General features: G+C 41.4%; 1 protein-coding gene across 1 annotated transcript; it reads right to left on the reverse strand.

Moving 5' to 3' along the window:
• Positions 1 to 20,936: 20,936 nt before the first annotated feature.
• FRAT1 (FRAT regulator of WNT signaling pathway 1) lies at positions 20,937 to 24,147 on the reverse strand. The gene has a single exon (XM_043990357.1). It carries the CDS (start codon positions 23,656 to 23,658, stop codon positions 22,756 to 22,758), a length of 903 nt encoding a protein of 300 aa, XP_043846292.1. The 5' UTR covers positions 23,659 to 24,147; the 3' UTR covers positions 20,937 to 22,755.
• Positions 24,148 to 25,383: the final 1,236 nt, after the last annotated feature.

The following is a 25,383-nucleotide window of genomic DNA, read 5'->3' on the forward strand; positions in this document are numbered from 1 at the left end:
GAAAAACCTCAAAAAAGAAGGGAAAAAAACCATCCCAAAAGTAGAAACAGTATGGTTCAATCTGCATTCATAATCCACAGGTCTTTTTTCTCGATGTTGATAGCATTTTCTGTCATGAGTTCTTTGAAACTGTTTTGGATCATTGCACTGCTGAGAAGAGCCAAGTCTATCACCATTGTTCAACACACAGTGTTGCTGTTACTGTGTACAGTGTTCTCCTGGTTCTGCTCCTCTCAGTCAGCATCAGTTCATGTAAGTCCTTCCAGGTTTCTCTGAATTCCTCCTGCTCATCATTTCTTACAGTACAATATTATTCCATTACATTCATATACCACATCTTGTTTAGCCATTCCCCAACTGATGGGCATTCCCTCAATTTCCAATTCTTTGCCACCACAAAGAAGAGCTGCTATAAATATTTTTGTACATGTGGGTCCTTTTACCTCTTCTATGATCTCTTTGGAATGCAGACCTAGCAGTGGTATCACTGGGTCAAAGGGTATGGACAGTAGTCCCATAGCCCTTTGGGCATAGTTCCAAATTGTATAGCTAACATTTCTAATACAATATTAGATAACAGAGGTGAAAATGGGCATCCTTGCTTCACTCTTCATGGCTGCAGAGGACCAGGGGCCTTTTCTAGGTAAAGACCAGAGTACAGACCAGAAGAGCAGTGACCATACCTCTCCCAGGATCACACCATCTTGGAAGAACCAAAAATATGCAGACCCTCAGAACTATCTGAAAACAGGAGCACAAAAAAACCTAAAGCTGGGCATAGTACCTCCTTGCTCCCAGGTGAACAAAGCCCAACTTTAACATGTAACGATTGGAATGACGCCACCTGCTGGAGACCTACTGTAGAAGAGTTCCACCCATGAAGCGAAGGTCTTTGAGGGCAAGACCAGGAGTCTTTTCTTTGGCGTGAGGAAGTGACGCGGGCTAGTGGGAGGAGGAAGGAAGAGACTGGTGCTCACTCTCGCGTTCTTTCCTTTGGACTCTGGTGGAGAGCGGAGCTAGAAATGTGCTCTCCCTTTAATAGATAGGAATCTATGCCTTTCTCTCTCTTTACCAAATTCTTATTCTCCTTAATAAATGCCTAAAAGCCTAACTCTTGCTAAAGCTTATAATTTATTGGCGACCACTCATTAAATAGTTTAGACAGTTTAGCTAGAATTTTAGCCCTTAACAAACATAAAGTTCAAAGTCCAGAAATGGATTGGAAAAATAAGCAAATAACAATAACAACAACAAATTGACCATGAAAAACTACTATAGTGGCAGGGAAGACCAAATTATAAACTTAAAAGAAGACAACAGTGTGAAAACAGCTACCAAAATGGCTGAAAGAAAATGCTAATTGGACCAAAGCCCAACACAAATTCCTCTAAGAATTAAAGAAAGACATAAGAATAGAGGAAAAGTTGGGAAAAGGAATAAGAGTGATGCGAGAAAAATATGAAAAGAGAATTAATAGCTTGGTAAAAGAGGCACAAAAGGGGCAGCTGGATGGTGCAGTGGATAGAGCACCGGCCTTGGAGTCAGGAGTACCTGAGTTCAAATCCGGCCTCAGACACTTAACAGCTGTGTGACCCTGGGCAAGTCACTTAACCCCAATTGCCTCACTAAAAAAAAAAAAAAAAAGAGGCACAAAAATTCACTGAAGAAAATAACTCCTTAAAAAGCAGAATTGACTAAATAGAAAAAGGGGTACAAAATCTCACTGAAGAATATAATCCCTCAAAAATTAGAATTAGGTAACCGGAAGCTAATAACTCCATGAAACATCAAGAAACAATAAAACAAAGTCCAAAAAGGGAAAAAGAGAAGAAAATGTGAAATATCTCATTGGAAAAACAAGTGACTTGGAAAATAGATTGAGGAGAGATAATATGAATTATTGAACTACCTGAAAGCCATGGTCAAAAAAAGAACCTAGACATCATGTTTCAAGAAATTATCAGGGAAAACTGCCTCAATATCTTACATCCAGAGGGTAAAATAGAAATTGAAAGAATCCACCATTCACCTCTTGAAAGAGATCCCAAGGGGGCAGCTAGGTGGCTCAGTAGATAGAGCACTGGCCCTGGAGTCAGGAGTACCTGAGTTCAAATCCAGCCTCGGACACTTAACACTTACTAGCTGTGTGACCCTGGGCAAGTCACTTAACCCCAATTGCCTCACTTAAAAAAAAAAAGAGTGAGAGAAAGAGATCCCAAAATGAAAACTCATAATAATATAACCAAATTTCCGAGCTCTCAGATCAAAGAAGAAAATACATCAAGCATCCAGAAGGAAACAATTCAAATACGGTGGAGTCAAATCAGGATCATACAAGATTTAGTGGCTTCCATATTAAAGGAATGGGGGAATATGATATTCTGAAATGAAAAGTCAAAATTTATATTTTGATATATAATTATATAAAACTATTTATAGTCATATAAAGATTCTCTAAATACTATTGATATAATTGAGTCTAATCCTTCAGGGGGGGAAATAGATATTTCACAAAATAAAGGACTTTTAAGAATTCCTGTTGAAAAGATTAGAGCTGAATAGAAAATCTGACATTCGAACAAAAGACTTAAGGGAAGCATAAAAAGGTAAACATGAAAGAGTAATCATAAGGACTCAAAGTTAGAGTATTTATATTCCTATATGGGAAGATGATAGATGTAACTCCTAAGAACTTTATCATTATTAGGGCAGTTAAAAGGAATTTATATAGACAAAGGGCATGGATGTGAGTGGATTATGGAATGAACTTCAAAAAAAATGAAGGGGTAAGAAAAAAGGATGCACTGGGAGAAGGGGGAAAGGAGAGGTAGAATGGGGGAAATTTTTGACACATAAAAGAGCTATTTTTTACTTTCATTTTTTTCTTTTAATCAAGTTCTCTTATACAAAATGACAAATATAGTAACGTTTTAAATAATCATACATGTATAACACATATCTGATTGCTTGTCACCTAAGGGAGGGGGGAGAGGAGAGAGGGAAAGAGGGATAAAAATTGGAACCCAAAACTATAAATAAAAATGTTTATTACATTTTAAAAAACAAACAAACAAATAATTTTTTTTAAAAAGTCACAGAAGAAAGAACTTTTACAGTGGAGGGAGAAATGCAGGGGGTATGTGACAGGCAATGCTTGAACCTCACTATCATTGGAATTGGTTCAAAGAGGGAAAAATACACACACACACACACACACACACACACACATTCCAATCTATATAGAAATGTAACTTACCCAGTAGAGAAATAAAAGGGGAAGGGGATAAAAGAAAGCAGGGGTTAGAGGGATGATAATGAAGGAGAACAGATTAAAGGAGACAGTAGTTAAAAGGTGTTGAAAATTAAAATATAGTTTAATTTGCCTGCCTCCTACAAACAATTAATAAACATATCAGAGAAATTATAATATCCTATAATATCTCCTACAATTTTTTCCATACCTGTCCTACAAAGAACCAGATCAGAGAACATAAGTCTCCTACCAAAAACAGATCAGAGAACATGGCTAAAAACCAGATTAGAGACAGACAGAAAAAACATAATACCAATTTAATTTGATCACAGAAATAAATAGAACATGATCATGTTGGAGACCCCCCTCCTCAGAAGGGAGCTTGGGGACTCCCTCTTTCTGAGGGTATATAAGGTTTTTTTGTCCATGGGTTACAGAGTGTTATCAATTTCAATAGTATGATAAATTCAATCCAAAAGCAAAGGCAGTTTAACAATTTCAGTTACAATAAGTATTGAGGAAATATAGAAGCATCATGATAAGATTACAAGATTCCAAAAAAGGGTTTGGCAAGGATGAAGATGCCCAGATGTCCCCATAAGATAGGGACTTGCTATCCTTAGGGAAAAGAAGTTACCAGGTAGGAACTTTTATCTGATAGCTATCTGGGTTCAGTTTGGAGTTCAGTTGAAGGACAATTTGCTCCTATTAACTTAGGGTTTCATAAAAAATACTTTAGGATAATAAGGCACCTCCATCAAATCCAGGTGATCCATATATTCATATTAACAAAGGAAAATAGACTTTTGAGGAAAGACAGGATAAAAAAAGATAGAATAAGAAACAAGAAAATGGGATAGAGAGAAATACACAGATAGTAATCATAAGTGTGAATGTGAATGTGATGAGCTAACTCATAAAATGGAAGCAGACAGTAGAATGGATTAGAAACTAGAATCCAAAAATATGTTGTTTACAAGAGACACACTTGAAACAGAAAGGCACACAAATAGTTAAAATAAAGGGCCGCAGGGGGCGGCTGGGTGGTGCAGTGGATGGAGTGCTGGCCCTGGATTCAGGAGTACCTGAGTTCAAATCCGGACTCGGACACTTGACACTTACTAGCTGTGTGACCCTGGGCAAGTCACTTGACCCCCATTGCCCCACAAAATAAATAAATAAATAAATAAATAAATAAATAAATAAATAAATAAATAAATAAATAAATAAATAAATAAATAAAAAAAAAAATAAATAAAAAAAAATAAAATAAAATAAAGGGCCAAATCAGAATCTAATATGCTTCAGCTGAACTTAAAAAAAGGAAGAGCAGCAATCATGATCCCAGACAAAGCAAAAGCAAATATAACTCTAATCAAAAGAGATAAGGAAGGAAACTACATTTTTTGTTAAAAGGTACCATAGCCAATGAAGTAATATATAAAAAAATACAGCAAGTTTCTTTGATAATGGCCCTATTTCCCAAATATAGAGGGAACTGAGTCAAATTTATAAAAATAAGAGCCATTCCCCATTGATAAATGGTTAAAGGATATGAATAGGCAGTTTTCAGAAGAAGAAATCAAAGCTACCTCTAGTCATAGGAAAAAATTCTCTAAATCATGTTGTTGTTGTTTTTTGCAGGGCAATGAGGGTTAAGTGACTTGCCCAGCTAGTAACTGTCAAGTGTCTGAGGCTGGATTTGAACTCAGGTACTCCTGAATCCAAGGCCAGCGCTTTATCCACTGCGCGCCCTATCTGCCCCCCTCTAAATCACTATTGATTAGAGAAAAGTAAATTAAAAGATCTCTGAAGTACCACCTCATACATATCAGAAATTATAAATGCTGGAGGGGATGAGGGAAACTAGGTATATTAATGTACAGTTGGTGGAGTCAGTGAATTGTTCCAACCATTTTAAAGAAGAATCTGGGGGCAGCTAGATGGCGCAGTGGATAGAGCACCGGCCCTGGAGTCAGGAGTACCTGAGTTCAAATCCGGCCTCAGACACTTAACACTTACTAGCTGTGTGACCCTGGGCAAGTCACTTAACCCCAAATGCCTCGCTAAAAAAAAAGAAGAATCTGGAATTATGCCCAAAGGTCTACAAACTATGTATATCCTTTGATCCAGCAATACCACTACTAGTTCTGTATCCCAAAGAGATCAAAGAAAAAGAAAAGGGACAAAAATATTAATAGCAGCTCTTTTTGTGGTGGCAAAGAATTGGAAATTGAGAGGATGCTGCTCAACAGTTGGTGAACAGCTGAACAAGTTGTGGCTTATGATTGTGATGGAGGACTATTGTGCTGTGGGAAAGGAAGAGGGGAATAATTTCAGAAAAGCATGGCAAGACCAATATGAACTGATGCAAAGTGAAGTGAGAACTGGCAGATCATTGTGTGCAGTAACAGCAATGTTATAATGATGACCAACTGTGAAAGACTCAGCTACTTTGATCTAAGACAATTCCAAAGGACTCAATGATGAAAAAATACTATCCACCTCCAGAGAGAGAACTGATGAACTCTGAGTGTAAATTGAAGAATAAGTTTCTCACTTTCTTTATTTTTCTTGCTTTTTAAAAAATATGGCTAATATATAAATGTGTTTTCCTTGATTTTACATGTATAATTGATATCATTATTGCTTGCCTTCTCAGTGGGTAGAGCAGGAGGTGGGAGGTAGAGAGAGAATTTGGAACTCGAAAATTTAAAAAGAAAAGAATGTTAAAAATAAAGATTTTTTTTTTGGGGGGGAATCTAAATGCTATGAAAATATAAAAGCCAAATCTGGCCCCAAAGAAGAGATGAGGCTCCATCCCCTCCCTTCTTTGCAGAGGTAGGGACTACAGGTGTGAAATTCAATGTCAGACTTAGTTGATGTGTTGGTTAGTTTTTTTAGCTTTCTTGTCTCATTTTTAAAAATTCTTTGTTAAATGGGATGGCCCTCTTGGGAGAGGGAAAGGGGAGGAAAATGGTAAATGAAATCAATATAAAACCAAAAGCTATTTTAAAGTGTTAACGAGAACAGCTACCTAGGACTGGAGTCAGGAAGACATGAGTTCAAATCCAGTCTTAGACAATAGCTGTCTTAGTCACTTAACACTGTTTGCCTCAGTTTCCCCATCAGTAAAATGAGCTGCAGAAGGAAATGGCAAACCACTTTGGCATCTTTGCCAAGAAAACTGAACAACAAAAGTTCCTGATTTGTTGTTCCCTCTACCTTGCTACTAGATCTCAGAACTAGTAGAACTGGCAGACCATTATGCCAACCACAAATTTCCACCATATTCCCCATCCTAAACCTGTGGCAGAATCATGAGTATTCCTGTATTAATGAGCCCAGTGGGTCAAGGAGATCCAGTCATTCATTCAATGATTCATGCAGTGAACATTGACTGACTACTATGTGTTAGGGATTGTACTGGCTCTGGGGATTTGCAAATATAAATAAGACACGAGCAGCCCAAGAACTGATGTCTGATCAAGGAAGCCTGCCTTCACTTTCAATTCAATGTGTTTAAAACTGAACTCATTATCTGCCTCCACAACCTTGCTTCCTATGCCTACTTCCTTATTTCTATTAATGTCATACTTCAAAGCCTCGAACTGCCCCCCCCCATCAACCTCCCACCCCAGGCTAAAACCTGGGCTGCATTTCTCCCCTCTCACATATCTTGTTTATAATTGAATCCTGTGGCTACTTCTTTCAAAATGTCTCTCCTAAACATGGGAAGACTTGCATGAACTGATGCAGAGTGAAGAAAGCAAGACCAGGAGAACATAATACACAATTACCACAATAATGTAAAGATGAAAAGGCAGCTTAAACTCAGATGAAACATACTGGTTCCAGGGTTCCAGATGATGAAACATACCCCTTGGAGGAAGGGATGGGGGGAAGGGCCACACACACCAAATGTTGCCTGCCCTGACAGCTTCAGTTGCTGTGTCCCTGGCTTGATTTTATTTAACGGTTTTTCCTTATTACCAGGGAGGGTCGGTGGAGGTGGGGTAGGGTGGGGTGGGTGTAAACATTTGGGGAAGTGACTAGGGTGTTAATAGAACCTTTTTTTAAAAAATGCCTTTCCTATCAGGCCTCCCTTTTCTGTTCCTGTTTCCCCAACACTTATCACTACAAGCCTGGATGACTGTACCAGCCTGGTTTCCCTTGACTGCAGTTTCTCCTCCTTTCTAATCCACGGCTGCCAAATTAATCTTCCTAAAACATCCCTTTCATTTAAATCATTCTTATGTCCTCAAAGAATTTATCATCTCTTCGAGGAGACAAGTCATACATACATGAAACCTTCAGATAGCAATGCAAGACAGTCAATGAAAGGAAGGGGGATAGAATAAATGATATCCAAGGTCCCTTTGAGTTTCCATGATCTACAGTTTTGCTGATTCTTTCTGTGGAATCAACTGTGAGGTTCAGAGAGGGGCATTCCCGGTGTGGCCTGAAGGACAATAGGAGTTTGGAACAGGGCACACACACGCATCTACCACTAGACTGCTCATCTCTCAGCTTCGATTCTTAGGAACATTAGTGTCAGATTTTCCTCTCCCTACCTTTCTCGAGGCTTTGGGGAAATAAAAGTAACCCTTTGGTAATATAGATATGGATAAATATGCATATAAATAAATTAAAAATATAAATGTAAAATAAAAAAGTTGGAGCCTCAGGCAAACAGTCCATACTAAATTCAGCTACAGGTTTGCCAGTACAACGTGTAGTATAGGAATTATTTTCTAATAATTTCAATTCCAGAGGAAGGGTCTCAGGGGAAGAAGTAGGCAGGTCCACTTTAACCTTCCAAGTTTCTCAGGACTTCTTGACTCCAGGCCCAGTGGTCTATTCACTGTGCATCCTAGCTACCCCATCTGGAGAATATAAAACTTTGGGGGTGAGGCCAGGGGGATGTTTACTGTCTTTAAGAATCTGAAGCGGGGGGAGGCTAGGTGGCGCAGTGGATAAAGCACCGGCCCTGGAGTCAGGAAGACCTGAGTTCAAGTCCGGCCTCAGACACTTGACACTTACTAGCTGTGTGACTCTGGGCAAGTCACTTAACCCCTATTGCCCCGCAAAAAAAAAAAAAAAAAAAAAAAAAAAAGAAGAAGAAGAATCTGAAGCGGGCAGTTAGGTGGCACAGTGGATAAAGCATGGGTCCTGGATTCAGGAGGATCTGAATTCAAATTCGGCCTCAGACACCTGACACTTACTAGCTGTGTGACCCTGGGCAAGTCACTTAACCCTCATTGCCTGGAAAAAAAAAAAAAGAATCCAAAGGGGTATCACTCAGAAGAGGAATTTGTCTAACCACAGAGGGCAGAGTAGGACTAATGTGTTGTGTTGTCATTTTTTCAGTATTTCAGTTGTGTCTGATTCTTGGTGACCCCATTAGGGATTTTCTTGGCAAAGATACTGGAGTAGTTTGCCATTTCCTTCTCCCAGCTCATTTTCCAGATTAGGAAACTGAGACAAATAGCCTTAAGTGACTTGCCCATGGTCACACAGCTTATAAGTGGCTGAGGCTGGATTTGAACTTAGGTCTTCCTAACTCCAGGCCTATCAATGTGCGGAAGTTGCTAAATTAAATTTCTTTTAGCTCTTTGCATGATATCTCTCCTTTGAAATTATTTCACTTTCCTTTGTAACACAGTTATTTAAGTACTTACTTTTCATTAGCCTGTAAACTCTTTGAAAACAGGGTTGGTATTTTATCTATCTTTGACCAAGTGTCCAACAAGTCTCTTTTTGCCCAGCCCCTAGTCTCCTTTCAAAGGGCAAGGCCCAAGGGTATAGCTGGTGAATGAGCTTTGAATCATCAATCAATCTCATTGTTGTATATGGGGAAGGTGAGCTCACACCTTAACAATGAGTTATTTACTTCTCTGAGGCAATTTTATACCTTATTAAGGAAACTTGTCCAAGCCAGAACAAAGTCCTTATCTGACTAATGAGGACTTTTACAACCTATATTAGGAGAGGTCCTTTAATGAATGGTTCCATCAGTGGAGCAAGGGACCTAGGATGACACCTGGTCATAATATGACACTGGCCAAGTAATTGGAACTTACTGTCAGCTCTGCTTGGATTAGATAGAAGCTCCTGCACCGAGGTGTTTTTGCTGTGTGTGGTCTTCATTATTTCAAATCTGTAAGTATTAGTATTTACTAATGACTATTTGGACAGCCTTCGAGAGATAGCGGAGAATAGAAGTGCTTAATAAATGCTCTATGACTTGAAGAAAAAAAGATTGATTGATAGATACTGAATATTAATAAAGGAAGATAGAGAAGACTGAGTTAAACTTGGTTGCCATGGCAACTTTTCCTGACTTGATTCAATATGAATTTGTTGATCAATTTTCTCTGTATGAGGCACTGGAAGGGCAGAGGGATATACAGAAATGGATTGGTCCCTACCTTTAAGGAGGTTACTACATTCCACTGGGGGGGGGTGGAAATATATATATATGTGTGTGTGTGTGTATGTGTATGTAGGTATAGGTACAGGTATACATATATGTACATACACACATATACATATACACACACATAGGCCCTCTTCAAGAACAAAAGACAAATGACAACAAAAGGCTACACAAGATTGATAAATGAAATATAAGTTATTTGAGTGGGGAAAGGAACTCTAATAACTGGGAGAATCAGGAAAAGGCCTTTTGAAAGAGATGGTATGTAAGGTAAGTCTTTCAGGCAGAGAGATCAACAAGGGTTGGTCCCTGATTGGAGATGGAGGATGGGGGAAAAGGAAGAACTGAAGATGACAAAGAAATGGAGGGTCAGTAACTATCATAGGGTTGTATGGAGCCCTTGCCAGAGAGGACAGAAGTGACATTGCCTTCTTCTTGACATTCCTTGATCCCAACATTCCATCTTCTGCCTCTGTAACTTTTCATAGGTTGACCCCCATGCCTGAAATGCTCTGCCCTATCACCTCTGCTTCCCGTTTTCCTTGTCCTCTTTCAAGATTCAGTTAAAATCTTTCCTTCTGCAGAAGTCTTTTCCTATTGTGGCACTCCTTGGGGTGCTTAAAAATAGCAAACATTTCCCTTATCTACCCTGTACCCCCAAAGTTTTATCTTTTCCAGATTAAACATCTCTAGCTCCTTCACCTGATCCTTATAATGCATGGTCTTGAGAATACTCACTGTTCTGTTTGCCCTTCTTTTGATGGCTCTCTAGCTTATTGATGATATACATACACACATCCATCCATATCCATGTATGTGTGTATGTATGTATGTATGTATGTATGTATGCATGTATATAGTTGTTCATTCGTGTCTGACTCTTCATGACTCCATTTGAGGTTTTCTTGGCAAAGATATTGGAGTGGTTTGCCATTTCTTTCTCCAGCTCATTTTACTGATGAGAAAACTGAGGCAAACAGGGTTAAGTGACTTGCCCAGGGTCACACAGCTGGTAAGTGTCTGAGGCCAGATGAATCTTCCCGATTCTAGGCCCTGCACTCTATCCACAGTGCCACCTAGTTGCCCCTAGAGATATTCTTGCATGTTTTCTCCTCCATTAAAAAAGAGGTGGGGGGTGCAGCTAGATGGCACAGTAGATAAAGCACTGGCCCTGGAGTCAGGAGGGCCTGAGTTCAAATCTGGCCTCAGACACTTGACATTTACTAGCTGTGTGACCCCCGGCAAGTCACTTAACCCCCATTGCCCCACCCCCCCAAAAAAATTCCCCCAAAATTCCATACATTAAAAAAGAGGCAGATGGTGATGCAGTGGATAGAGCACTAGGCCTTGAGCCAGGAAGATCTGAGTTCAAATCCAGGCATAGATACTTACTTAGATGGGTGACCCTGGGTAAGTCACTTAACCTGTAATGGTCTCAGTTTCCTCAACTGTAAAATGGAGATAATGATAGCACCTACCTCGAAGCGTTTTTGTGAGGATTGAATAAGATAATACTTGTAAAAAGGGCTTAGCACAGTGCTTAGCACTTAGCTTATTAGCCTTCCCTTCTCCATTAGAATGTGAGCTCCTTGAGAGCAAGAACTGTGTTTTTGTCTTTATATCCTCAGCACTGAGCATAGGGCCCGACATATAGCAGGTACTTAATACATTTGTGTGGCTTTTCTCAGTGTTTACTCAGGAATAGAGATTAAATAGAATTTAAATATATCAATATTTAATCTTTATTGTTCTTATTAGGGATTGGGGTATGGATGAGTTCTATGATTTCATTAGTGTAAGGAACTTCCTCTGTCTGCCAATGCATCTTAGCACCTTCTCTGCCTAGAACACTGAGAAGCTAATTTACTCATCTAGGGTCACACAATCAATACTAATAATACCTCCCATTGATCCACCCGTGTTACTCTTTGTCAAGTACTTTCTCAAAACAATTCAGGGAGGTAATAATTGAAGTATTATTTATCTTTCAAGTTCATTGTAAGTTTAGAAAATCAGAAAAAAATTAAAATACAGGTTCTGAAATATTTTGAGTACTATTGGGTTCTTGGGGTGTTTTTTTTTTAAACAATGGGGTCAAGTGACTTGCCCAGAGTCACACAGCTAGTAAGTGTCTAAGGCTGGATTTGAATTCAGATCCTCCTGACTCTAGGGCTGGTGCTCTATCCACTGCGCTGTCCCTTGAGCACTTTTTTTATAAAAACAATTCCACTTCCATAATAACTCCCATTTATAACATCTCTCTGTGTCTCTGTCTCTCTGCCCCATTCTTCCATTTTTGGTACTGTTTTTGGACAATTAAATTTTAATGTTTTTTTGAGACCACAATATTGTATGTCAATGGAAGATGAATTACTAAAGGGCTTTTCACCCAGATTAGGACCTGATATACTTAACTATCAAGAAGGAAAATTTCATGATCCCTAGAAAAAGTGAGACTGGGAGTAAAGATTACTTTGGCCAATGACACACAATTGTTTTTCCTCCTTTTTAAGGGGAACTAATTAATCAGTTCTAAAAAGAGTCTGCTGGTATTAATCCAGGCAGAATTAATTAATTGCAAGCATTTTCCTCCTGAATTCCAGATTTGATTTAGCAGCTAAGTGGTACATCATTGCAATCAGAGTCAGGACGACCTGAATTCAAGTTCTGCTTTAGATAGCTGTGTGACTTTGGTAAGTCATTTAACCTCTCTCTGTCTCAGGTTTCTCATCTGTAAAATGGAGATAATAATACCTACTACCCAGGGGTGTTGTGAGGAACAGATGAGCTAATACTTATAAAGGACTTTAAAAACCTTACAATGAGGGGCAACTAGGTGGTGCAGTGGATAAAGCACTATCCCTGGAGTCAGGAGGATCTAAATTCAAACCCAGCCTCAAACACTTGACACTTACTAGCTGTGTGACCCTGGGCAAGTCACTTAACCCCACTTGTCTCATCAAAAAACAAAAAACACAAAAAACCTTACAATGCTGTAGGAATGTGATTATTTTTTCATTGCAATAGTGATAACTAAGTAACGTAACCTCCTTGGACACAGGGGCTGTTTTTTTGTCCTTGTATCCCTAGGATCTTGCATATAGATGATGCTTAATAATACTGAACAAAACAATTAAATAATCATTGAAAAAAAGAAAAAAGTCATTCAATTATTAATTAGTTAATATTGAATTAAAACCCAAAATAAATATTTTGGCCTTGAAATAAATATGAGCAGATTGAGAGCTTCAGGAGCCCTCAAGTACACAACTGCTCTCTTCTAGACCTGTCCTAAACTTAATTTTTCCTTTGATAAATAGGTTCAATTACAGAATTATAGATCTATAGCTGTTAAGGGCTTCAGAATTGATCTATATTCTTTCTTTTTTCTTTTTTTTCTTTTTTTTTTTTTTTTGCGGGCAATGGGGGTTAAGTAACTTGCCCAGGGCCACACAGCTAGTAAGTGTCTGAGGCCGGATTTAAACTCAGGTCCTCCTGAATCCAAGGCCTGTGCTTTATCTACTGCGCCACCTAGCCGCCCCCTATATTCTTTATTTTATGGATGAGGACACTAAGATATAGCGAGTTAAGTGACTTATCCCAAACTCATATTGGAAGTATCAAAGGCAGGATTTGAACCCAGGTCTTCTGATTTCAGACCTAGTGTTCTTTCCATTCTATTGGGGAATGATGATGATACTTGAGGGTTAACAATTCTAGGTTAAAACAAAATTCAAGGTTTTCACTCTGAAGTAACATTCCTTTTGCCTAGTCCAAAACTCCAGTTTTCCCTTTCAATTGAACATAATCATTTTAGATTTTGATGCATCATTAGGTTTTGAGAAGTAGCACCATGGAATGGAAATACCACTGACTTTGGAAACAGATGACCTGAGTTAAAATCTCTGGTTCTTTGTTTCCCGAGTTAAGTCTTGACTTCCTTGGGCCCCAGTTCCTTCCTCTATAAAGTAAGGCAGTTGAACTGGATGACCTTGAAAGTCCTTCCCATGTCTAAATCAGATCCCTTGGTCATTCTAGGAATGCAAACTGGGTAGTTTCTTATTTTCATATTGATTTAGTGATCTCCCTTTGTTCTCCAAGGCTCCTGAGAGCATGGAGAACCTCAGTCATCTTGCCTCTCTTTACTTGTCCTAACTCAAGATCCTTTAATGTGTTCTAACTATTATTCTATCAGCGTTCCCATTATGAGTATGAAATTGGGCTTTCTGAAATCTTCATAGAATTCTAATTGTCTCTGTCTGAAAACATAAACATCTTTTCACTATTTTGAAAATTAACTCTGAAAGTATGGATGTTTATAAGTAAAATGTCAAATTTTCCAGTAGGATGTAAGTTCATTGAAGTCAGGGGTCATGAAGAAGCAATGAAGTTGGAGTCAGTGGAAATGGATTTGAAAACCAACTCTGTGTGACTTTGGACAGACACAATTTCTCTGAGTTTTAGTTTCTTCATCTGTAAAATGGGAATCATAAGTGAAGAACTGGAGAGGACCTTATGAGATCATCCGCTGCATCCCTAGCTTTGATTTCACATTATTTCCTCTTCTGCACTTTCTATCACAGACAAAACTTATGTACTTTCTGTTCTCTGTCTGTCATATTCCACCTTCATTTTCCATGCCTTTGCCCAGGCCATTCCCTAAATCTGAAATACTCTCCATCCCCAAGGAGATGATTGACCATAAAAGTTCCCAACGATCTACATCAAAATACTAACAGCAGCACTTTTTGTAGTAGCAAAGCACTGGGAACAAAGTAGATGTCTATCAATTGGGGAATGGCTACACTGTGGGACATGAATGCAATAGAATATTACTGTGCTGTAAGAAATAACTAATGTAATCAGTACCAAGAAGGATGGAAAGATTTACTTGAACTGATGCAGAATGAATAAGCAAAACCAAGAAAAAAAATATACATGACTAAGATGATGTAAGTGGAAAGAAAAACCACAAAACAAACAAAAAATGAATGTTGCAAAATTATAAAGAACAAGCTTGGCCTGAAGAAGAGATATCAAGATACCTCCTTCTATTCCTTTGAAGAGGTGAAGATCCATGAAAGTAGAACACTATCATATTTTTTTTTCCTCAATGTATCAGTTGGTTTTGTAGTTTTTTTCTCTTCTTCCTCTTTTTTTTTGTTTGTTTGTTAAATTCTTTGTTATAAGAGATGACTCCATGGTAGTGGAAGAGGGAGGGATACATAGGAAAATCTTGGTGATGTGAAAAAAAGGTACCAATAAAAATATTTCTTTAAAAAAAAGTCTTGGGGCAGCTAGGTGGCGCAGTGGATAGAGCACCAGCCTTGGAGTCAGGAGTACCTGAGTTCAAATCTGGCCTCAGACACTTAACACTTACTAGCTGTGTGACCCTGGGCAAGTCACTTAACCCCAATTGCCTCACAAAAAAAAAGAAAAAAAAAGAAAAAAAAAAAGAAAAAAGTCTTCTCTCAATACTATCTAAGTTAATTTATTTATTCAGTTCTATACCAAACTATCAAAAATATTTTATAGATCTAGAAAAAATAATAACAAAAGTAATTTGGAAAAACAAAAGTTCAAGGATATCAAGGGAATCAATGGAAAGAAATATGAAAGAAGGTGGTCTAGAAGTACCAGATCTCAAACTATATTATAAAGTGGAAATTATCAAAATAATTTGATACTAGCTAAGAAATAGAGAGGTGGATCAGTGGAATAGAATGGGTGGAAATTGCACAATAGTAAATGACTATAGTAATCCAGTATATGATAAACCCAAAGATCCAAGCTTTTGGAACAAAAACATTATTTGACAAAAACCACTGGGAAAACTGGAAAACAGCATGGCAGAAACTAGGTATAGACCAACATCTCACACCATATACTAAAATAGAGTCAAAATGGGTACATGATTTACACATAAAGGGTTATACCATAAGCAAATTAAGAGAGCATGGAATAATTTATCTGTCAGATTTATGGGCAGAGGAAGAATTTAGGACCAAAGAAGATATAGAGAGCAAAACAAAATATAAAACAGGTCATTTTGTTTATATAAAATTACAAAGTTTTTGCACAAACAAAACTAATATAACCAAGATTATAAAGGAAGCAGAAAACTGGGAATTTTTGAAAGACGTATCTCTGATAAAGGCCTCATTTCTCAAATATATAGAGAACTAAGTTGAATTTATAAAAATACAAGTCATTCCCCAATTGATGGTCAAAGGAAATGAATAGTTTTTAGACAAAAAAATCAAAGCTATCTATAGTCATATGAAAAAATGCTCTAGATCACTATTGATCAGAGAAATTCAACTTAAAACAACTCTGAGGCATCACCTCACAACTATCAGAGTGGTAAATCTAACAAAAATGGAAAATATTGGATGTTGGAGAGGATGTGGAAAAACTGGGATGATAATCCACTGTTGGTAGAGTTGTGAACTGATCCAACCACTCTGGAGAGCAATTTGGAACTATGCCCAAAGGCATACTCACTCTAGGTTTATATCTCAAAGAGATCCCCCAAAAGAGAAAAAGACCTATTTGTAAAAAAAAAAAAAAGTCTTCTATGTTCTCACTTTTACAACTTTTTATATCCCTATTTCAAGACAGTTCAAATACCAACTCCTCCTGATTTTCCATCCCATCCCACCCTCTTTCTTAATGCCCTATCTCCAAAATGATTTTGTATATATTCTGTACTTTGTCTGAAGTAAAATTTCTGCTCTTTTACTATTCCCATTACTATTAATATGTCATTACTGATATGCATATGGAGAGGGGTGGGGAGCTTAGTTTCTTCATCTGTGAAATGATGGTGTTGGACTCCATCAATGGTGTTAAACTGAAATAGAAACCAGGCCACTAAACACATGATTCCTGTAGGTTACATATTGACTTAGAAAACTAGCAATTAACATTACCTATACCCTGCTGTATTTTTATTGATTTTGTTAAATATTTCCCAATTACATTTTAATCTGGTTCTAGCCACACATACTGGCCCTGTGGGTTTGTTATCTGTAGATGAGATGATCCTTTCCAGCTCTACATGTTAAAAGGCTAAGATTTTATGACTGTCCAGACTTGCTGCTCTTACCCAACCAGAGGGAGGAGAGATTCTCCCCAGGATTTGATGTTATTGGTGCAGCAGAGCATTATGGGCTGGTTATAGTATATCATCAAAATCACTACAAGGACAGCCCAGCACTGGAAAGAGGGAATGGAGATAGTCAGGTAAGACCTCTTTTGACACTTACTAGCTATGTGGTCAGGAGCAAGTCACCTAATATCCCTCAAACACTTTATCCTCCTTCATAAAATGGATACCTGAAATATTTATCTCACAGATTTGTTGTCAGGATCAAATGAGATAATGTATAGAAAAAACTTTGCAAATCTTAATGCTATATAAATGCCAGGTGTTACTCTTTTTTAAAAAATAAAAACATTTGAAATTTAATGCTATGTAATTGTTATGACCAAATTTAACTTTGGAGAAGTTTTTGTTTGTTTGTTTGAAGTATCTCCCTTCCTTCTTTGCAGAGATAGGGGACTATGGAAGTAGAATATTGCTTCTACTGTCAGGACTGGTTGATTTGTTGATTAGTTTTGTAGAACTGCCTTCCTGAAAAGAATATGTAGAGGTTTGTCAATTGATTCTTTAGTTGGTCCATGCAGCTCCCAGAGAACAGATAATCCAAGAAGAGATAACTCCATTGACTAAAAAAAGAGAAAAAGATGAAAAAGCCTAGTCTCATGTCTAATAGGATGGAGAGGGGTGCAGAGAGAATGTATTCCACCAGGTGTTATTCTAACTGCAAACCTGAATTGGTTAAAGCAAAATTATGTCTGGGGCAGTCTGGTAACTGTTATTTCCAAGAATCCTCTGCTACGTTTCCTGATGGCCTAGTGTGATATGAGGCTCATCCGCAAACTTCTCCCTGGATGAAATCTTCATGGGGGTCTTCCTTCCTTGTTCTGTCTTATTGTCTGAAATTCTTCTTGGCACTGCCCACTGCTGTGAGGTCTTATGCTCAGAATTTCGGTATCAGAAAGGACCTCAGAGCCTAAATTATACATAAACAAAGTTCCTTTATGTTGTACCATAGGCGACAGCTGATCATCCAGCCTTTGATGAAAAGACAGCCAGTGAGAGGGAACCTAACCCCACCCTAGGACACCATCCCTATTTTAGCTAATTCTTTTTTCTTTTTTGTGGGGCAATGAGGGTTAAGTGACTTGCTTAGGGTCACACAGTCAAGGTCTGAGACTGGACTTGAACTCAGGTGCTCCTGAATCTAGGGCTGGTGCTTTATCCACTTTACCACCTAGCTGTCCCCATATTTTAGCTAATTCCTTTTTTAAAAAAAAATTAGCTAATTCTTAAGAATTTCTTTCTTACATCAATCCTAAACTTACCTTTTTTGCAACATCTACCTGGTGCTATTATGGACCAAGTACATTGCTTCTTCCATCTCATCTTCTCCAGGAGAAACATCCCTTGCTCTATGAAACTGATATTCTAGACAAACCAGTCCACTTGCTGTTCTTCATATACAACACTCTACTCCCACCTGCCCCCTCCATTGCTATGCCTGTGTACAGGCTGTCTCCTCACGCCTGGAATGCCCTCCCTCCTCATCTCTGGCTTTTGGCATCCCCAGCTCCTTTCAAAGTTCAGCTCAAGAGCCACCTCCTACATGAGAACTGTCTTTAATACCCCAATTAGCTACTAGCCCCCCTCCAATTATTTTCTATGTTCCATGTGTATGCTCTGCTTTGAGAAACAGTGTTGCATAGTGGATAAGAGTGCTGGAACCTGGAATTGGGAAGACCTAGTTTCCAATCCTGCCTCTGATTCTCTATGTTACCACATCTATAAAATGAAAGTTAGACCAAAAGACCTCCCAAGGGCCTTTCCAACTCTAAATTTAGGAGTCTATGAACCTAACCTCCCAGTACTCTCAGACAAATCTCGAAGTGCTTCAATTGCAGAGCAGGTGCACGCCAGTCTGCTTCAGATGAGAAAGCTTCCTCACCTGTGGCTTGCCACATCAATGACATCACAGGTCTGGCTCAATTAAAACCAAACCACCACTTCGGCCTTCCTGACACCTAAGCTTTTTGACAGCTGGGCACTTGGTCAGTTTTTGAATTGAATCTGTCCCATCCATATTGCCACCCTCATGATTTTTCTATTGCATTATCATGTCATTCCTTGTAAATCTTCCATACCTTCTCATTGGGGTGAATTGAAACTTAATTTCATTTTAAGAAAAAAAATCAAAAGACCGAGGCTTAAGAGTTATGTAGTGGCCTGCCCCAAATCATAAGCCAATAAATAGCAGCTGGTAGTAAAACTCAGGGCTTCTGGTTCCAAGGCCTGTGCTTTTCTCACTGTACCACCTTGGTACACAAGGCCCTTTACCAATGAATGGTTCCAGCTTTATTTCGTAGTATTCCCTTGGGTGTGCTTTTGTTCTAGCTCCATCGAACTGTTCTGTTCTGGTCTTGCCTTGTGCTTCCGAGTATGGACTCATCTCTTTCTGTTGAAGTCTCTCTCCCTTCAGAGCCCGATTGGGGTGTTTTCTTCTTTTAGTAGGAAAGCCTTTGGCATAAAATGACAATAGGTCTCTTTCCTGGATTTCTTCTTTCAACTTCTTCACACATCATATTCTCCCCTTTATCACCTGATTATATGGTAACCTCCCACTCCTTGAATGTACACACTTCTGTACCCCCATCACCTCATACAGTGCTTGTACCCAGAAGGCCCTTACTGTCTACTGATCAGAACAAATGTCACAGAGTCCTATCATGGCTAGTCTGGGAATACATGGGATCATTTGGGAGCCATTGGTCATAATTAGTGTAGCCTAATGCAGGGAGGTGATAGACCTTCTGTATTTTTGCCACTGTCAACATTTGAAACACCGAAGTCAGTTCTGGACACTATATTTCAAGCTAGTCACTGGTCAGCTGAAGGGTGTTCCAAGAATGATCAGAATAGTGTGTTGGGGGAAGAAGTATGGAAATTATATCATGTGAGCAAAACTAGTCAATAGCTAGGTCTTGGCAGAAATGCTTGATCACATTTTCAGTGTACCACAAAAGCTTATTTCCTTTGTGACAATTCTGATGACGGATTGGTAGGAGTAGAGGGAATAGGATCCTTGCGGAGTATATGGGTAGCCATGGGCAGAGTAGGGCACTCCTAGCAAGACCCAGTTGTGCATTCACAGCAAGGGTGTGGGGAGTATCAAACCATGGAGCTAAGAAATCAAGACCTTATCTTGTTTACCCTCTTGGGAACAGATCAAAATACTATCATTTAAATTGGATGGTGTGGGGTGGCTAGGTGGCGCAGTGGATAAAGCACTGGCCCTGGATTCAGGAGTACCTGAGTTCAAATCCGACCTCGGACACTTGACACTTACTAGCTGTGTGACCCTGGGCAAGTCACTTAACCCCCACTGCCCCCCCCCAAAAAAAAACAACAACAAAAAAACCAATAAATTGGATGGTGCTTGAACTATGTTTCCTGGCTGCCTACACCGGGCAGCCAAAAGTTCATTTCCTCAGCAGATGCCTCTAAAGGTGCCTGCTTTTTTAAAGGGCATAGGCTGATTCAAAACATACCCCATATGTTTTACAGAGTAGCCATACTGTGGGTTTTGGTCCAAGAATATGAGAATATAGATTAATGTGTCCTTTAACGTACTTCAAAATGGCTTACTCAATACCGGACTGGCACCCACACATACACACATAAGCCAGATCTGTCCTAGATCAGTGGTTGGAATGAGAAGATATGTTGGAGGATGTTAATAACTAGAAAAGTGGGGGATAAAGGAAAGCTTACAACATAACTCTTGCCACCTCCACCTCTGGAGTAGGGGGATGCTTGGGGAACAAACCTTCATTCTCCAAAAGTAGCAGATGCCTATTACTAATGTGCTTAAGATGCATGGTTGAGAAAGATTTGTATGACATTTCACTCCCTCATTACTGTCTGTTGTTTTGATAAATGGTGTGGGGGGAAGGGGGGGTCCTAGGATTTGATCTTAATTAATTTTGAGCTAGCTCTAAAAGCATTTACAAGATGCATTTGTCCTATCCTTTCAGAGGAGAGCAGAATGAGACAGAACACAGGCTAATTGGCATGCATAATCCATGCTGACATGTGTTTTCATCCCCATGGAAATACGCTGGTCAGGCTTCCTTTTGCACAAACACAAACAAAACAAAAAAGCCAACTTTATTTAACATAGATACTTCAGTAATGCTAGAATCCTATAAATCAGGACCACCACAAATTTCAGACACTCCGCTGCGAAGCGTATGTGTATCAATAGCCACATCTGGATGATGACCAAGCCATTGAAACTTGAAACAACAAAAAAACAAAGGTCTGAGCCACCTTAAAGGAGAATGCTTGCAGTTCTACGCAGAGGGTCACATTTTCAGAATACTGAATTCACTCAAAAAAGTGAGGGATGGACTGGAGAAAGGAGCAAACAAACCCCTTTCATTCAGGAGAGCTACAGGAGAAACCACAAATAGCCTCAGACACACACACAGTCAAATGGGCCTCTTCCTTGATGCTGAGTCCCCTACTAATAATGCAAAAGTATAAACAAGGGAGGAAGAATGGCCTAGAAATAAACCTTAGTGACTGGCAGTATCATGTCAGGTTCTAGGACATCTTACTCCCTGGTCAAAAAAAGGCAGGAGCAGCAAAATCGGGAATAGTGTCAACACACAAGCCTGTGGACATGTGTACACATACATGTGCACAGCTCTCCCTCCCAACTAGTACCTACAAGCACAAGGTGCATGTCCTTAAGAGACTCTCAACAGTTTCAAAACACAGGGCTCCCTGAGGAGGCACAGAATATACTATGGCTACTCCCTTGGCCAGAGAACCACAGCACGGTGTGTGGAAAACCAGGATCTTCAAAACAGATTGCAAGGGCAGATTTTCCAAAGCCACTCTAGACAGGCATGCTGTGGAGCCTCGAATTCTTCCTTCCCCACAAACACATCCTTTCCCCTTCTCATTCCCTACTATGACCGGGTGTGAACATTCCCCAGTTAGCCTTTGAAACAACAGGCTGTTGCAATACAAGGGCAGAAGGAAGAGGTTGGCAGGCAATCCGCTTTAAGTCCTCCCCCCCACACACACTCCCCCAGGCTTTACTCATTTTCTTTCTCTTCACATTTACTGAAGTTACCCTTTTCATAGGATTGTGTTCATGCAGTAAGAACCCACAACTCAGAAGAACCAAAACTAGTTTGGAAAATGCTATCCAGTTTTCAAGTCAGGTTATGACATCTTGTTCCTTCTTGCTGCTCTCAAACCCTTCTCTCCCTTCCCACTCCACCCCCTCCCCCCCAAATGAGTCAAACTACCAGTAGTGAAAACAAACTGGGTCAAGTCAAAGCAGGTAACTGGAATAATTCTCCATTCTGAGTTCATCCCTAATGGTTAGCTCAGTAGGATAGAACATGTGCTAAGGAGGCCAAGATGGAAGAAGGTGTAACTCCTATTAAAAGGCCAGTTAATATTGCACAGAGGAAAAAACAACTTGGTTCCAAAGGCACCGGGTGGAGATGGCCAGTTAAGGAGTCCTGCGAAGGTTGTGCTGTTGGTCACATGGCAACCAGGCTAATGTGCTGCGGTTGGCTCAGAGTAAGTCAGCACCACTAGTTACAAGTTAAAGAGTATCTTCTATGGATGCTCTTGGGTCAGTAGTGTAGTCTGTCTATAACTAGGATATTCATCCTAATTAGACCTAGGGGCTCTAATTCTCGGCCCTATGAGGCCTTTGTTTACCAGGCAATTCCCTACAAACCACCCAGATCCACAACCTATAGTTCTGTTCTACATCACCCTTCCCCGCCCCATAACCTCGAAAAAGGTACCCCATCTTTTCCCTTTGCCTTCGAACCCCTGTTCCCCACTCCAAGTTCATTCATGTCAATCTCTGGAGCTGGGGCTTTCAGGTTCTCTCAGCCTCCTGTCTTCTTGCCCCTGAACCTGCTGGGCTCACTAGCTGCTTGGGACCAAGATGCCGTCTGCAAGTCTGTGCACTAGCTGGCTGCGGAGGCCCTCCGGGTTAGAGCAGGCTGGCCGTCGAAGGCTGCAGTGAGCTAGAGTCCCTTCTTCCTGAGCCTCCTGCACAGCCAGCGGCAAAGGCGGAGGAGGGGCCGGCGCTAGGGGCACTGGGGCCCTGGCCCCAAAGTGCTGCCTGCCTCGTCGGGAATGAAGTCGTCGAACGGCCTCTTTGATGAGGTTCCCCGAAAGGACAAGCTGCTGCAGAAGCTGGTGGGGGTCATCGTCTCCGGCCCGGAGTCCCGGCTGTCCTCGGTACCGGTACTGGTGGTGCTGATGATGATGCAGACGGCGGGAGGCGGTGGCGCCCCGAAGCCAGGCGCGCCGGCACGGGCCCGGCAGCGGCTGCGGGAAGCCCCGCTTGCAGACTTGCGGGCCAGACGCCCCGCTCCGGGCCGGGGCCCCCCCCGGGGCGCACGGACCCGATGGCACCCGAAGTGGAGGGTGCGAGGCGGCGCCCACGTCGCTCGTCCAGGGCAGGGCAGCGCGGGCCCCGCTCCCCGCGCACTGCAGCGGTCCGGCCGGCTGCAGGGGCGCCGGAGCCGACCCCGGAGGCAGCAGCAGCTGCAGGACCGGGGGCCGCAGCGGGGGCGGCGGGGGCGGCTTGAGCGCCAGGGGCCCCCGGGGGGCGGGCCGGCTCCCGTGCGCCGCGTCCAGCTGCAGCGCCTCCCCGATCTGGGCCACCAGCCGGTCAACGTCCCCCGAGCCCCCGACAGTCACCGACTGCTGCAGCAGGAGGAAGCTCTCTTCTTCCTCCCCCTCCCCCTCGGCGTCCTCCTCCTCCTCTCCAGCCGCCGCCGCCTCGTCGTCCTCGTCCTCCTCCTCCCTCCGGCACGGCATGGCCTCTGTCCGCAGCCCGGACCCCGGAACTCCGCCGCCGCCGATGCCGCCGCTGCCACTAGGACCGCTCCTCGCTCCCCGCCGGGCCCCGGCGACAGCTCCCGAAGACAGGGCGCTGCGGTCTCGGAGCGAGCCGGCCGCGTGCGGGGCTCCCGAGCGCGCCGCAGCCGCCACCGCCGCCTCCACCGCAGCTCCGGGAACTGGAGCTCAGCCGGTTCAGTTCGATTTGTAAACAATGGGTGACGCGGGGCGTTCGGGCGCTACCATTGCTGCAGGGCGGGGGGGCGCGGGAATGGTTCAGCTCGGAGGTCTGGAAGGATCCCTGGGAGGGCGCGCTGCGGGAGCTCCGCTGGACGCGGATGGCTGGATATTCATTCACTCAGGCCGCCAGGTCCTGCGCTATGGACACTTTACGTGCACTAGACTTGGCAGCTCCAACACACAGACCGAGGCGCGCGCCTTCCACCTCGTATACTCTCCGCTTGGACTCGCCCGGCCCCCTCCCTCGGCCTTTCCCGGGGGTCGTGGGCTAGGGGGTGGGATGTACTGTCTCTGGGTCTGGGGTTAATGGGTATGATGGGGGAGGGGAAAATGCTGGGTATTGGGCGGTGGAAGGTACCAGGCAGGAGGAAAACAAGGGCCGCAGAGCTGAGAGAGGGAAAGGGGTCAGTGTGGAGTGGAAGGGAAAGAAAGCAAGAGAGTTCGAGATTATTCTACCACCTGCTATACGTAGCCTCCTTAGTCCCAGTGCTTGCAAGGGACTTATTTTTCCTCAGGGCCGTGGGGACCAGAAGGTGGGAATCTCGAGGCAAGCTCGGCCTCCAGGTAGAGCAAGGGGATTGCTCTTACCGGCTAAGGGGTAGCAAGCATGAGCTGGGCTGTGTGGGGGGCGCGGGAGTCGTGATCTGTTGTACATGCTACTGCCAGCCTGGTCATAGGCTCCTAGATCTGTGCCTGATTTAATAAATGTGAGAGACTGTTGGAGGCCACTGCAGTAATAGGGATAAAGGATGACAGTGGGACTAAAGAGGAAAGGATGGATAGGAGAGATTGGAATAGGAAGAAGTGGAAGATCTTTTCCAATCATAGAATCACGGGTTTAGAGCTGGAAGCTATTTTAGAAGTCATCTATTTCAATCCCGTCATTTTATAGAAGATTTAATTGAGGTACAGAGAGGCTAAGTGACCTACCCAAGTCATACAATTAGTTCCAGAGGCAGCATTTGAACCTAGACCCTTGAATTTAAAATCCAATAATCTTCTGACTGGGTTAAGATTAGGACTGGGTAATGCAGAAATATGTTTAATGTTATTATGTGTGTGTATATATATATATATACATACATATATATATATATATATATATATATAACCTATATCAGATTACCTGCTGTCTAGGGGAGGGAGGAGGGAGGGGAGGGAGGGAGAAAAATCTGAAATTGTAAAGCTTGTATAAACAAAAGTTGAGAACTATCTTTACATGTAACAGAAAAAAAATACTTTATTAATTAAAAAAAAAGATTAGGACTGGGTTAGATTTTGGATTTAAATTTAGCATAATATTAGAGATAAGATTAGGACTAGGACCTAGATGAACTCCCTTAACATTCCCCCTTCAAACAATTTAAAAATAATACCTCAAGCCAAATTTCAGAGCAGCAGAGCTAACAAAAGGTTAGAAGGAGATATTTTTCTGGACAATTTAGGAGCTGCAATTTAGGAGAG

The sequence above is a fragment of the Dromiciops gliroides genome, chromosome 2, assembly GCF_019393635.1.
Source record: "Dromiciops gliroides isolate mDroGli1 chromosome 2, mDroGli1.pri, whole genome shotgun sequence".
In the NCBI taxonomy this organism is placed as follows: Eukaryota; Metazoa; Chordata; class Mammalia; order Microbiotheria; family Microbiotheriidae; genus Dromiciops; species Dromiciops gliroides.